The following is a 13,794-nucleotide window of genomic DNA, read 5'->3' as shown; positions in this document are numbered from 1 at the left end:
TAAAGGTGACATGTATAGATCCCACGCAAGACCTCGTCCATTTGCGCTGATTTAGTACTCAATGGCGTAGGAAGAAGAAGGGTTGGAACAACAAATAACCATAGTAAATATGCCCGCTATGACCGACACCTTTGTTCCTTCTCTATCCTTCCACTCATCCCATGCCCTACAAACTGCCATTTTTATACACCGGGGAAATACCCTGAAGAAATGCATGTATACCATAGGGCATTCCGACTCCGCAGAATTGTGTATAAGAATGTGTCTAAGTCTCACTTTGGAGTGGTCGTCGCTCCCGCCGGGACTGGCCTCGAGGAAGCCGGGGTGGTCGTCGCTGATCCGGTTTTTGTGGAGCAACTTCCCTTGACTGTCGTTTTGGCTCGAGCGACCCAGTCTGTGTATGACGTGTTGGGCGCATCTTTCAGCGTAGCCGCCCAGATGTTGTGTCCATTATCGTGATAATCGAGGGTGATATCAGAGGGACATTTCGGGTTCCCTGGAGCGGGAAAAGCCTGGGCCCATCCTAAGTCCACCAAACCCTTGCTCGTGGAGGCATTTCCACTCTCACTGCCCTGAGTCCACTGCAGACAGTTTGAGCATCTAAAGATCAAGGTGTAGTGTGTTGCATTGATAGTGGATGAAATTTGGGTTAGCTCGGCGTTCCCAGTGTAGACATCCGGCATGTGGTAGCCTGTGGTGTAGCGGAAGGACGTGAGAATGGATCCGCGATAAGGGTAGGCCAGCAAGAGAAGGGAATTGGTCATTGTACCCCCGAGCGAAACACCACACCAACCGGTGGACGTAGCATTCTGTGAGGAACATACCTGCGTGACCGCTTAGTAAAAAGGACAGACAAAGCGGGAATTAGGCAAGGTAAAAAGATCCACACACCAAGTAGCCGATAAATTCGGAGGCGTCTGTGGTTAGAGCATCGGATGGCAGAGCGATACCAAAAGTGAACCCTCCCTTGCTCAAGGTCTCTGAAACAGCCCAAGTATCAAAGGTGATTCCTGTATCCGGGTCTGTGTATGCCACTGGAGTCCCACTCTGGGCCACAGAGGTTGATAAGACTAGATGAAACTGGGTTAGCTAGTGATTCACTCATCTTTGAGTAGGAAGAGGGGAAAGCTTACATAGCGTAACGGCCGCCACGGCGACCAAAGCATTGGCACAAAACCTCATATTGCTATTCGTCTTATGATTGCAATCGCAGTGTCTAGAATACCAGTATCAGAGAAGGTTGCATGCGATCACAAACGGGGTAATAGGCATCTTTTAATGTTGAACACCACTGCCCCCGCCCCGCTTCCTATAGGGACTGTTATCCGAATATGATGAAGAGCGTCAAGAAAGATGTAGGACTGCACATGCATTAGGTGTGACTCGAAACCTCAAAATGTACTAAAGCTAGCTTTTCCGCGAAAAGACCGTTTCATCCAAAGGAAGTTAAACAAAAGGGATCGACAGGGCGATATCGAGGTGTGTTTCAGTTTGATTGGGATATATAGCGAAATAGGGCACAAAATGCTACGAAATGATAATAGCCCGCCTGTTATTGGTCGAGCCCAAATTGTAAGGCTGTATCCATAGCAAGGGCGGTTGCAGAATGAGGTAGGGAGGGTATAATGATTTGATGGCTCCCCGATGAACGGCCGACTGGGGTAACATCAACGGGGGGGGTTAGGAGACGCTAGCTATCCTCCTTGTCAACATTTGAAATTGCGACTAACGACCAATGGATAAAACAGGGCGGCGATCATTATATTCCCATCCTTCCTTCCCTGTCTAGTCCCCCCGCTAAAGACCCGGTAAAATGCCACAAATTAAATTTTTAGTTGGTCCAAATATTCACTAGCTAAAGCCGGGCTCTCGTTAGCATCTCGTTGCATTGTTTTGCAGAGACAAAAGACGCAAAACAAAGGTACATTTCATAGGATAAGCCACGGTTATTGTATTAGCGACGATCCCTACGATGTAGACCGTCGCCTAGATACCTTCTTTCTCAATGAGGAAGACAGTGTTGGGCAATTACGTCTAGCCATCACCCTTCATGAACCATTACCCATCCGGACTCTTCAGGGCCTTCAGGGCAGATATTCAAGAACTTGGATATTCACACCGTGCAGTAGAAGGTAGGTTCTGCCATTTTGACCGAAAAAGCAGTAACCTTTTTTCCCCTTTCCCTTTTATCTCTCTAGCCTTGCTTCCTCATTAAAGTATGATATATACTACGCATAACCTAATATTGACCCAAAGGGAGCAGCTTTGCAGCCCGACATAGTCCGTCGTCAACACATCAATCGTCATATTGGGGTAGGTAAACGGGACTGGGAATCGGAAGAATTTGGTGGTGGAGAGCTGATATCGTATCGCTGTTGAATGATGATCAAGTGTGCGAACTAACAATGAAACTTGCAAGGCGGCAAAGGAAAACGTTCGCATCTAGAGAGAGGTTGTATATTAGCAATGCATGAAGTGGGTGATCGTCCCAAGTTAAGGTCGGGGTGTAAAATAGAAGTAAACTGGAATGAGCAGTGGGGCCCCGAGGCGCGTTTAGGTATCCACGCGAAGTCGATCAGCTTGCTTCAGGCTTGTGGGCTCCTGTCATAATAGTCACTCACCAAACGCGATTCTGCCTAGTTAGTTAACTAGTTAGTCAAAGATCACTTCTGTTGGAGCCTGGATGGTCAGGCACCAGGGACTCCAGATCGCCAGCTCCTCCAAGTCCTCACCGCCTTTCTTTCTTCTCCAGAGGGTTTATACGCGCCCAGGCTAAAAGAAAATCACTGCATGAATGCCTAATCATGCAGCTCAATCACACCATAATCTGAGGTGATATGTGCTTCCTCTAGAGCAAGATTGAGGCTCTTATCCTGGCCAAACTTGAAATATGTTTGACACGTGTGATTATTCCCCTAGGGTCTAATGCCCTCTGGCAGGGGCGAGTGGGGTCATTAGGACCCTTCCCTCCAGATAGAACTCTCGTTCTCTCTCGTCTTACGGCATATCTTTTGCACTGTACTTTTCGTTCCGTTTCTCTCGTTTCATGTGTATCGCTACTGCCACTACTACTACTCTATCCTGGATGCTTTGACCACGATCACATGAGACGAAGACTGTCGTGGCTATGGGTTACTACGATGAAGAAGGGAATTATCATTCCTTCACAAGGGCTGTAAGGGCTGTTGAATATCCGCTTCCCTGGTACAATTAGTACAGCATCGTGCTGACCGAGTAGCCCGAAAACCAACTCACCCTAAAGAAGCCGCAGCTGCTTCCTCGTCCTACCGCTTCCAAGCGAGCAGGTCACCACGATAATGGGGAAGCCTCTAAAACATCAGAACCTCATGATCTCCACGATGACAATGGAACTTATGATGACCTCAAGGATGATAAAAATCGTGAGCCTCCCCTTCAGGATAGGGACTCTGGGGTACCTGGTGGAAATCAACCGTTTGTGACAATTCCTTGTCATTTCATTCGAATTGGCGACATATTACTTCTCAATCAACGACCTTGCCAGGTTATTCGAATCTCTGTCAGTTCACAGACAGGTCAATGCAGATACCTGGGTGTTGATTTATTCAGCCGCCACCTTCGCGAAGAGACTTCCTTCGTAGCCAACCCCTCGCCAGATGTGATTGTTCAGAGCATGCTGGGTCCAGTCTATCGCTTCTATCGCTTGCTGGAGATGAACATGCTTGACGGCACAGGTATGATACATGTCTCCTCCCAGACCTTATCACCCCCTCACCTTCCATCAACAAGCTCTAATCTCTAAACTGAGCATGTTTATAGTCGTTGCTATGACCGAAACCGGTGATGTCAAACTAGGTATTCCGGTACTACCCCAGATGTCGCTTATCGAACGCATTGAACGTGAATTCGCAAATGGAAAAGGCACTATTCGTGTCTTGGTTATTTCCGAAGTGGGCAGCGGCCGTGAATTGGTCGTTGATTTCAAAAACAGCCGAGGTATTATGCCAGCTACCTCCCTTGCGAGTGAGCCTGATGAATACGAGCACAGATCAGACGGCATCGAAGTGGAAGTTTATGCTTTTTCGAAGACTGGCGAACCGTCTGTGTTGCCTGTTACTGAAGATGACAAAGAAGCTCAAGAACACACATCACTCGAGTCTCCGAACCCTTTCCCGGGGTATTTAACAGCTCATAATGTTGATTGGATGGAGTTCCAAGGGGAAACCGAAGTGACCCTCTGGACGGTTACGACACCAACAACGCACAGCAGCCCGAGGCTATTTCGATGGATGTATGGATACTCTTTCCCTCTCTGAAAGAAAAATTTCCTTACTATGCCTCCCAGTCACATGCAGCCCCCGGTAATGCGGTTCAACGACTTTAAAGTGAGTCATTATTTCAGTCAAAACTCCCAGATTGAGACCATGAGCTTATTGTGAGATAGGAGAATGCAACACGTATACCTGGCTTATCCGATAGTGAGAAGAAATCACTCAATAAGCTCCTCGAGAGAGTCGAGAGTGAATGTGATCGAAAGCCTAGCCCCAATACGACCGGTCGGTTCATGAAACCCGGCCATCTGACTGAGACCTTTCCGCGCGAGAGTTTTGACCTCGATATACTCTCTTGGCTCTGTCTTCCATATTTTTGTCTTGATGCACTGTGCAGTGATTCGAATGAATTTTCAGATTCGTATCCTATGCAACGATTGCTGCAGGACCTAATGCTAAAACCGGAACAGGAGAAGAAGCAAGTCATGAGTCTCATGAACCCGCCTGAAAATGGCAAGTGCCTACATGTTGCACAATTGTGGGCCATTGAGATGAACAACTGTAGGTTGTCAATGAGCTCTATTCATATAGAGAGACTAATATTTTAGCTCTCCTCGTCACCTACGGAAATCTGGATTTATCTAAGCTCGATGGCATAGACTTGAAAGATCTACCTCCAAGCCAAACTAATCAGCCCCCCAAGATTCCCCCTCGCCGCATCTTTGTATCCTTTGAGAAGAGGGTTATGTGGTCTCTGCCTTTAGAGGACTGCATCACATGGCCAGTATGTCCATATTCCACCTCTGAGCCCCGAAAGCAAGATTTAACAACACCAGAGCTTCCTCTCACACTTTACCGAATTTGACACCACTCAGCTCGTTTTCACGTACGGAGGAGAACATGTTGAGCCTAGTCAATATGCCGAGTTACTCAACGGGGAGCATGACATTAAGTTGGCGCTGAACATCACGTATGAAAATAAATACCCGACCCAATATGTGGCTTGTGACGATGAGTAAACTAATTCGTCCCAGTGAAGGATCCGATATCTTTTCAGAGGTAAATGGTGGATTCGCCGTATTTGAGTGGCTCACCGATAATGGTACAGCTCTACATGATGATGGAGATCATGGAAAGGCCATAAGGGTACAGGAACGCCTAACAGCAATTGATGAGTTCCTGAAAGAACAAAACGTTGACTCCCGCGCTTATACTGACGCACCGTTGTTAAATTCCGAGGCAGTACGGGAGCTTGTCAAAGAAAGCGAACTCGCTACGAGTACTGCACAGGCAGCAGAATCGCTATATGGCTTTTTCGTTCCTCCCAATGCCACGGGTCCTGTCCTGGGGAAATACTGGGGTGCGGTGCACTCCCTCATTCGAGTAGGTTGCTTTCAATTCAATAAACCATTCAATCCGGATAACATGATGAGTCTAATAATGACTTTTATAGAATTTGCAATCTGACCCAACGGAGGACATCAGTCCAGTCAAAGACTTTTGTGACCAGCTGATTGACTTGGCAAGGCAGATGAATCCGATCAAGCTTCGCTTTTCGCGCCCTGGTCTGATCAAACCCCCTACTGACAAGTCATCACACCCACTGGAGATTGCTTGGATACATCTTCTCATGTCCTTAATCTCCGTGAAACGAATGCCACATCGGTCGCGTCAACACATAAACACTTGTTCAGGTCTGCTTATCTTAGGCATTACAAGAGTAAAGGATACTTTCTCGGGTCCACCACCACAGAAGCCGAAGGTAATTTTACCTTTCGATATTGCAACTTTGATTGGCTTTCGCCTCTTGGGTGAATGTGAGCGGAAACATTCTCCTGGTAGAGAGACCAAGGGGATTTCCAAGAAGAAGTCTCCAGCTATGGATATCAAAATGATTTGCAAAAGTTACTCTGATTATTTGGATCGATTGGTAAGTACCCAGCCATGGCATGGCCCCAAAAACCAAAAGAAAAGAGCTAGAAGAGCACTGCTAAAAGACGAGCAGAAAAAACGTGTGCAAGTTGATAAATTGGACGTGTCCCACAAGGAGGAAATCGAATTCCTACAGACACAAATCAAGCACATACAAGACAGGCTAGCAGACAAAAAAGTGGTTTGGGACGCTCTAACTATACCCACGGCGAACACAAAAATGGAAGTGAAGCGGGAGTCTCGGCAAGGAACCCATCTAGGAGATGGTTCCGCCCATTCAATTTCCAAGCCAGGAACAGTTGATGCATTCAATGAAACCAACGACGAACCCGAGAGCTACTCAAATAGCCAACATATGTCCCAAAACAGTCTTACCAGTCTACGCAGTATTTACTCCGAGAACTGCAGAAATCTGATTAATGAAACGGCAGAAGAATTCAGACAGCTTATGGTCCAGGCCCGTACTCTTAAGGACATGGTATGTTGCAAAAAGAAGAAGAAGACGACGAAGAAGCCATTTTTATCATATTGAACGCCCACTGACAAAATTGAATAACTTCAGAACGACAAGAAGATTCAAAATGACAAAAGCCGCCAAGACTTCGCAATCTATGCCTTTACAATCGTGACAATCATCTTTCTTCCATTGAATACAGTCTCGAGCATTTTCGGTATGAACACTACTGATATTCGCAATATTGAGAGCGGGCAATGGATCTACTGGGCAGTAGCCATTCCATTGACTGTCATTGTTATGGCCCTGACGCTATTCTGGGCTGGGGAACTTGAGATATTTTACAATCTTGTGAAAAGTTTCCCACGTCGCAGAAATGTGAGCTAAGCAGGCATGAGCCCTAAGTCATGTGGGAATGGATAGCTCTATGCTCCTTTGAAAACCTCCGATTAACTAGTTTCACTTTCCATCTGTCAAGACTGCCACAATATCCTTATAGAAAACGTTGTTAGCCAGAGCCAGACCAAAGGGTTGTGCCTGCAACAATATACCTAGAAAACGTCAGCACGGGAGGGGAAGGAGAAGTCAGTGCTTCAGGGCCATGCAGGATGTTCAGGTGCGAAATAGTGGTGTTCAGGACATTCAGGTGAACGGAAGGGAAGGAGTCTTCTTCTTCCCTCGCAGGATATAAACAAATAAAATAAAAACAAAAAACATACAACAGTGAGGATTCGCTGGTGGTCACCCACCCAACTACTAACTCACCGGCGTGTGGCTTGAGTACGGCTGAGCGGACGGGAAGCCCTATTTTCCACACCCTATGGTCGTATGTATCTGTTGGAACTATAAAGGGGTATACAGGCAGCTTATATCTACAATACACGTTTATTGGGTATCATAATCCTACTTGAAACACCCGGTCTCTTGGTGCTAATCTTTGTATGCTCGATGCATGTCGTGAATATCTTGTTTTTTGGATGTTTTATAGATCTGTTGGGGGTGCTGATGCGGATGTATTTCCTTCTCTCGATGCGCCGCGGTTCTCTCGATGGTCCTATTTGCCCAGGTTACGCTGAGGCTGGCCTTCCCAGGTCATCAATCTGCGCCCGTAGCGCTTGTGTTTTATTTTGCCAGTGCCATACTTCGTCTGGGAAGAGAGATATGTGTACGAATCATTAAACAACAAAAAGGTTTCAGGTGCATGACGCTCATTGACTTGGATGATACCTAGAGCCGTCTTGTAGCCTATGACAGGGAGAAGTTTAAGTTTTATTTGGGTGGTGATGTTTGATTCAATCTTGGAACTTATTTTGCTCGCCTTTTGACTGATTATAGTCTGAGAGACCGCGTAGCCTATCCCCTTTGAGGGCGATTTGACGACATACTATTTACTGAATCTCTTCAAACGCCCGAACAATGAACGACTTTCCCTGGATGACCACCTTCTCCCCTGGGATCCTCCATGTACCCATACCTTCTCCATCATAGCCGTTTTTCATCGAGGGTACGGCAGCTCCATCAGGGCCCACTATATACTTCTCCTCCCACCTAGAACTCCACTCTTCTCTTCTCGCGCTGACTTCACTTCCCGACCTCTTCACAGACCACACTCCGCTCTCGTCTTTCTGTCTAGAATGAGTCTGAGTCTGCTGGAACGCCAAATAAGTTCCCCAGATACGGCCCATGAAGATCTTGGTTATGGTCACCTGTCCTTCCTGCTCACCTAGAGCTAGGGGAGCATCATCGGACTCCAGAATCCACGAAATCCCTTTCTTCGCCCCTTCTGGGCCCTCCCTGAAGGGTAGCTCCTGCCAGACCTCCTCAAAGGCTGTCATAGGCGCGCCGGGAAGGTCGGTCCGAGGCATCTCCCCGCTTTCAAGGTCGGTACCATCGGGACGGGGGCTAAAGTTACCAATATCCTTAATGCCGATCTCATTCAGGGAGTCCAACTCGCGTGTAAAAATAACTTTGACTGTTAAAATAATTAGTGGCTATTCAGCCAAAGAACGTAAACGACAATAATAGGTGAGTTCAGGGCAACGAACGTGGGATTCCCTTGGGATTTTCCTCGATTCTAGTACCGGCCATTGCCCAGTCGATGCCGCCGGATTTCTTGTCCATTCGCAGATCAAGGAACCAGTCTCCCACGGAAAGTACAATTGTGTCGGTTGTTTCCTCAGGGACTTCTGGGACCCATCGGAGCGAAATGCGTGTTGAGAAACCGCATGATGAGCCTAGTTGAGCACCGGTAGCAGACATTGTGTGAAGGTCTCTCCCTAGGTGATTTTTGGTGGTCACCAGTTCCTTTATACCGAGTATTCTAATCAAACTTCGCCATGGCAGGTTTCGGTGATCAAAGCCAATTGAAAGTCGCAGCTCTCTCGTGCACCGCTTGGCCCTAGCTTATGTAACACTTCCGAATTGGGAAATTTGAAGCGATTCGAAGATGGATACGTTATCAGGCGTTAGTTGTGTATCATCATTCACCCACAATATAAGACCACAATATAAGACTAACTGGCTACGGACCCTGGGTTATTCCCAGTTCACCTACGACTATTCCAGATGGTATTGATACCGGTACCGATCAGTCCAACTCTTAACGGTACCACGGTTTATGCCACTGGTAACTGCTCCTAACATATATTTGACCACAGAAGGTGCTGAAAAAATAAATAAAAGGCTATAAATATCAACTTTGTCAAGAACAATAGCACCCAAAAAAGACATCGCCACCCTGGGGTTTGCTGTCAGGTCCAGCAAATATGCCAGCCTGGTGATAAGTCTATCTCCTTGTTTTACTCTAGTCTCATTCATAGAAGAGCTTGATGTTGACACCAAGAAAAACAGGCTGCCAAGTTAACGGAAATCAAGACTTCGAATGAATTTTTCAAGAATATATATTCAGCCCGCAACTACCACATAAATCCAAACTCCATTATCATCAAATTGTCTTATTTGATAGTAAGTGACGACATATGAGCTAGAATTACATCCTTGAAAAGATTCATTCTCCAGAATGTACGTACATAAGAGTAGTTCTGTTTGAGGTTCTAAGGTAGTTGGTTCACCCGTTTTGGGAAAGCGTGGTGAGCCTAATCCATTTAGAGTTCTCGAATCAGGAACCTTCCAAGGTTGGTACCTACCTAGGAAGGTACCTAGGTATGGATTGCCAACTTAGTCATAAGATGGTCCAACTTGTACGTCATTCTGCGTCTGGCTGCATCAACATGACCCGGACTTCCCAATTTCGTCGCCTATTGCTTTCCCACTTTGATATTCGTGGAACATTTAATTTCATGTCATCTTTGTCTCCGACACGTAAGATGATATATGCCACCATAGGGTTAGAAAACAGGAATTCCCGTCCGCTCAGCCGGACTCAAGTCACACGCCGAATGTCTATACTGGCCAATGATTTGGTCTAGCCTAGCAGGGAAAATAGTTCTTCGCCGCTTCATGACCGCACGGTGCAGGGTGAGTGCATAACGAATGGAAGCGAAATCATGTCTTAGTATCAAATAAGCGTCGACCAACCACTGGTCCACTTATACGCACTAGTGATTGCTAGTCAGACCCTGGGCCCCTACCCCAAAAACCCCTCTTCCAACCTCCACCAAGTGCGGCTCAACGCAGATCCTCAACCCAAACGCGCTGCATTTCACCAAAAGGAAGAAAAAAAATGTCAGAGAAAGCTCAACCTCGGGCCCTCGCGATCCCCGAGATCGTAACCTCAATCCTACATCAAATGGACACGCGCACGCTGCTCGCCGCCCAAAGAATCAGTCGCACGTGGAAAGATCTGATCTGCAACACGCAGTCACTTCAGGAGGCCTTATTTCTCCGACCAAGCAGTAATGGCCATGACCTCACCCCTCGAGTCGACAACCCACTGCTAGCAGAAGCGTTCCCTTCACTATTCCGGTCGCCAGACCGGGACAATGCGCAGGGACAATATATTAGCCTAACGGATCTTGCCTGGGAGAAAGACTCCACTACTCGAGCGATGTTCATTCGCCCAGAAGCAAGCTGGCGCCGAATGCTTACACACCAACCACCTCTCTACCGAGCCGGTGCATTCCAATCCAGCTGCACACCTTTTGGCTGGGGGTGGAGTCAGGAAAAGGCAGGCATTGCGGAAGATGGACTCCGGATGGCACCGCTCTTTGAATACTTGATTGATCGAGACCCGGACGATTGGGCTTACGGGATGTCAATCGAGATCTTTTTCCCGTCTTCTTCCCCTATCGGGCTCCTTGCATTAGACAAATATAAGAATTGGTGTGAGGCTTATGGAGCCGATTGGGCTTGGAGGGAAATGATGGGGCAATTTGATCTTGTGCTGCAGGTTGAAGGGAGTACTACCTGTACGTCTGAGATGGATTATGAGGAGGAGCAGGAGGAAAGGGAAAAGGAGGCTAAGGAGAAGGGGGTGAAGCTTCCAGACACTGGTATGGTTGTGTCGAAAAGAATCTGTGAATGTTATCGGGAATTGGGTGTGAAGATGGAGGGCCTTCGGATGGAGGAGTATAATAAAGGGTGGGGCATGTGGGACTAAAGTAATTAGTTGCATGTACATAATTTCGCGATCGTGCTGGTTTGTTTGTTCAAAATCGCTTCTACCGCTTTGTTCTTGTCGCTTTGCTTGCCACTTATATGTTGTGGTCTATGGTAGAGAGTCTGCGTGCGAGCGCGTATGGTTTCTCGTATGCAACGCTGGCAGTCACTCCAGAAATGAGGTTTCTCGTGACAGCGGACATGGCGGGAACAAGGTACAAAAGGGTCATTGACGGGAAATTGTGCGCCTGATGCCAACGCGGGCACAACACTACCAGGCTCTTGTACACATCGGTACGCGCCCAGGGTGTTTGCAATGAACATGGCATGGAAACCGGCCTTGTCAAGCAACTGAGCTAGCTTGGTCCAGAATAAGAGTGAATTGTACTGGTCTGTCTGGACTGAATAAAAAGATGTAGTGGTGAGGGCTCGTACTGGAGGAGAAACCTCGGATGTTTCGCCGAGTACTTGAGCTTTAGTATTTGGTTAAACACATATAACGTACATATATGAAATAAATTCTGAAAGCAGTTACATGAAGAGCCATCTTTGGTTTCTCTAGTTTCATTGCAATCTTTCTCTCTTGGTTCACGCGTGCTTTTTGCGGTGTACCGCCCTGGTCATGTTTATTACAGCAGTTTATTGTTCACGAGATATTACGTTCAATACGATCCTTGTATTTTAAATACTCACTCGTACCTTTGGTGTCGTAGGCCTGCAACCAAAAGAAAAAAAAGGGGCAACCCCGATCCACTTGTTTGGGTTTCACCGGCACGGCAAACTGGGGTCGACACTAAACAACGTGTGGGCCCAGCCCAGTTGGCTGGTCGCCTAACTAGCCCCATCCTCGCCCCACCCTTTTTCAGGGTCCATCGGGCCAATTTTCCTACTTACATCACCTTCCTACCTATCCTTACTACCAAAGGATTCCGAAAACTCCTCAGGATCACATTTGTAGGGCTAGATAACTTATTTAACTCCCTACTTAATTGCGAATCAACCCTAGATTCGCGTTTTCCTAGTTGTTTGGCGTTCTAAGGGATAAAAGTTGAGATATTGCTATTTGAAGTTGAACCATGTGAAATAGGACGGTCCGGGGGAGTGGGTGATGCAAGCTGAATATTGAAATAAGACAACACCCGGTCAGGCTCAAATGCAACAGGACCAGTAGCAGCGAGGCGCTATGAATAACGGTTCCTTTAGGTGCATCACCACAGGCTTTGGGGAAGATATCAATGAAGTCATATTTTTTTAGTAGAATTGATACCTAATCGGGTATATCCTGCAATCCGACTTCATAAGATCGCTTCAAAACAGCAACACAACCAATATCAAGAGGCTGCAAAGGGTGGGAAGTATACGTAGGCATACATCTACAATAGGTATTATCCAAAAGGTTCGGAAACAGCAACGCAACTTCTCATTGTTATCACCTCGGTTCCGACCGATACGATCAATCTCCGACAGATAAAGAGTCTCTTGGATTTGGTGACATCGCATATCTTGGCATTGGTGAAACTTTCTTCTGAGTTATATTTCTCGATTATAACTATATATTTGCCGTTCATGGGCCCTACGTAGGGCTTATAGCCCAAATCCCAAAGCCCATCAATGTATAACAATCTCAAATAGGATGGATAAAGTGCTGATTCAGCCAACAAGAATACCTAGGTACTCGTTATCTACACTTGTTTCGGTCACAACAGAGCCCACCACCCACCCCTAATTGACCCAAATTCCTGTGGAATTTAAAGAAATATTCAAGTATTCTGACGTTTCAGACAGGTGCTTTGTATTTTATTTCCTTGGTATAAGGCTCTGAGTGCATTAGCGGTGGGGTTATGAGCGGATATCGCAAAGCCATAAAACCCATCAGAGATATATTTTTCTGGGCCGAGTATGTTAGGACAGCCTAACGTCCAGATATGACCAAAGATTTACTTGATCTTGATTTTGTTTATTATTTCTACTTCTCATACTCCAGTGGCTCTGTAAATGGTGGTATTTACGCTCAGTACATCCCACCTCATACTGTTCGGAGTCAGTTGACCGAAATCAGCCTTGATGATTGCCGAGGTCTTCGCGCTTTTATTCATGGTTTACTGATGGTTTACTGATTACCAATGTTTCCGAGATATTTCTTCCCGTGAGCCTTGAAATTGGCATCAATGCTCACATAGGCCTGTCGGGCTCCAACAGGTCCGGAAAGCGCCTAAAGGAGAGCCAGAGCAGTTGCCTTGGTTTGAACAATCCTAGGAAACGTATCATTTCCTCATCTCGAGGAACGGAAATAAGAATAATAGAAGAAAGAGACCATCTAGGAGGGACGAGACAATATTAATATAGGGTAGGAGCCATCGTGTCAAGGAGGAAGATAGTCATAATTAAGTGCTAGATGGCTAAGTAGAGATATTTCCCTAATTTTATATATATCATTCATCTTTTTCATAGATGCGGAACGGAAATTGCCTATTTCATCCAATGTCCTAGCATTTTACTTGGTAGAAATAATATTCAATCAATTTTTTTTGCCTAAATATTTGCATAGAAGGCTTCGGCCTAGACGCATCTTTAGATACGACCAGACCATCAAGCTCCTTT

General features: G+C 46.4%; 4 protein-coding genes across 4 annotated transcripts; 2 read left to right on the top strand and 2 right to left on the bottom strand.

Annotated features, from left to right (window-relative positions):
- Positions 1-272: 272 nt before the first annotated feature.
- On the bottom strand, positions 273-1,182 carry N7516_010472 (uncharacterized protein; the record flags this gene model as incomplete). Its single annotated transcript, XM_057223191.1, has 3 exons — positions 273-824; positions 892-1,070; positions 1,134-1,182. The coding sequence occupies 3 exons, from the start codon at positions 1,180-1,182 to the stop codon at positions 273-275; spliced, it is 780 nt and encodes a 259-aa protein (XP_057070412.1).
- Positions 1,183-3,127: 1,945 nt separating this feature from the next.
- N7516_010471 (Nucleic acid-binding OB-fold) lies at positions 3,128-7,023 on the top strand (the record flags this gene model as incomplete). Its single annotated transcript, XM_057223190.1, has 11 exons — positions 3,128-3,175; positions 3,239-3,713; positions 3,799-4,270; positions 4,325-4,364; positions 4,424-4,811; positions 4,859-5,034; positions 5,087-5,220; positions 5,285-5,633; positions 5,704-6,180; positions 6,256-6,660; positions 6,745-7,023. The coding sequence occupies 11 exons, from the start codon at positions 3,128-3,130 to the stop codon at positions 7,021-7,023; spliced, it is 3,243 nt and encodes a 1,080-aa protein (XP_057070411.1).
- Positions 7,024-8,024: 1,001 nt separating this feature from the next.
- N7516_010470 (uncharacterized protein) lies at positions 8,025-8,895 on the bottom strand (the record flags this gene model as incomplete). Its single annotated transcript, XM_057223189.1, has 2 exons — positions 8,025-8,608; positions 8,682-8,895. The coding sequence occupies 2 exons, from the start codon at positions 8,893-8,895 to the stop codon at positions 8,025-8,027; spliced, it is 798 nt and encodes a 265-aa protein (XP_057070410.1).
- A 1,423-nt stretch (positions 8,896-10,318) lies between these two features.
- Positions 10,319-11,194, top strand: N7516_010469 (uncharacterized protein; the record flags this gene model as incomplete). Its single annotated transcript, XM_057223188.1, has 1 exon — positions 10,319-11,194. The coding sequence occupies one exon, from the start codon at positions 10,319-10,321 to the stop codon at positions 11,192-11,194; it is 876 nt and encodes a 291-aa protein (XP_057070409.1).
- Between the last annotated feature and the right edge of the window lie 2,600 nt (positions 11,195-13,794).

The sequence above is a fragment of the Penicillium verrucosum genome, assembly GCF_028828655.1.
Source record: "Penicillium verrucosum strain IBT 35672 chromosome Unknown utg000004l_segment0_segment0, whole genome shotgun sequence".
NCBI classification, from domain to species: domain Eukaryota; kingdom Fungi; phylum Ascomycota; class Eurotiomycetes; order Eurotiales; family Aspergillaceae; genus Penicillium; species Penicillium verrucosum.
Note: the sequence above shows the minus strand (reverse complement) of the source record. Positions and strands in the feature narration are given on the sequence as shown.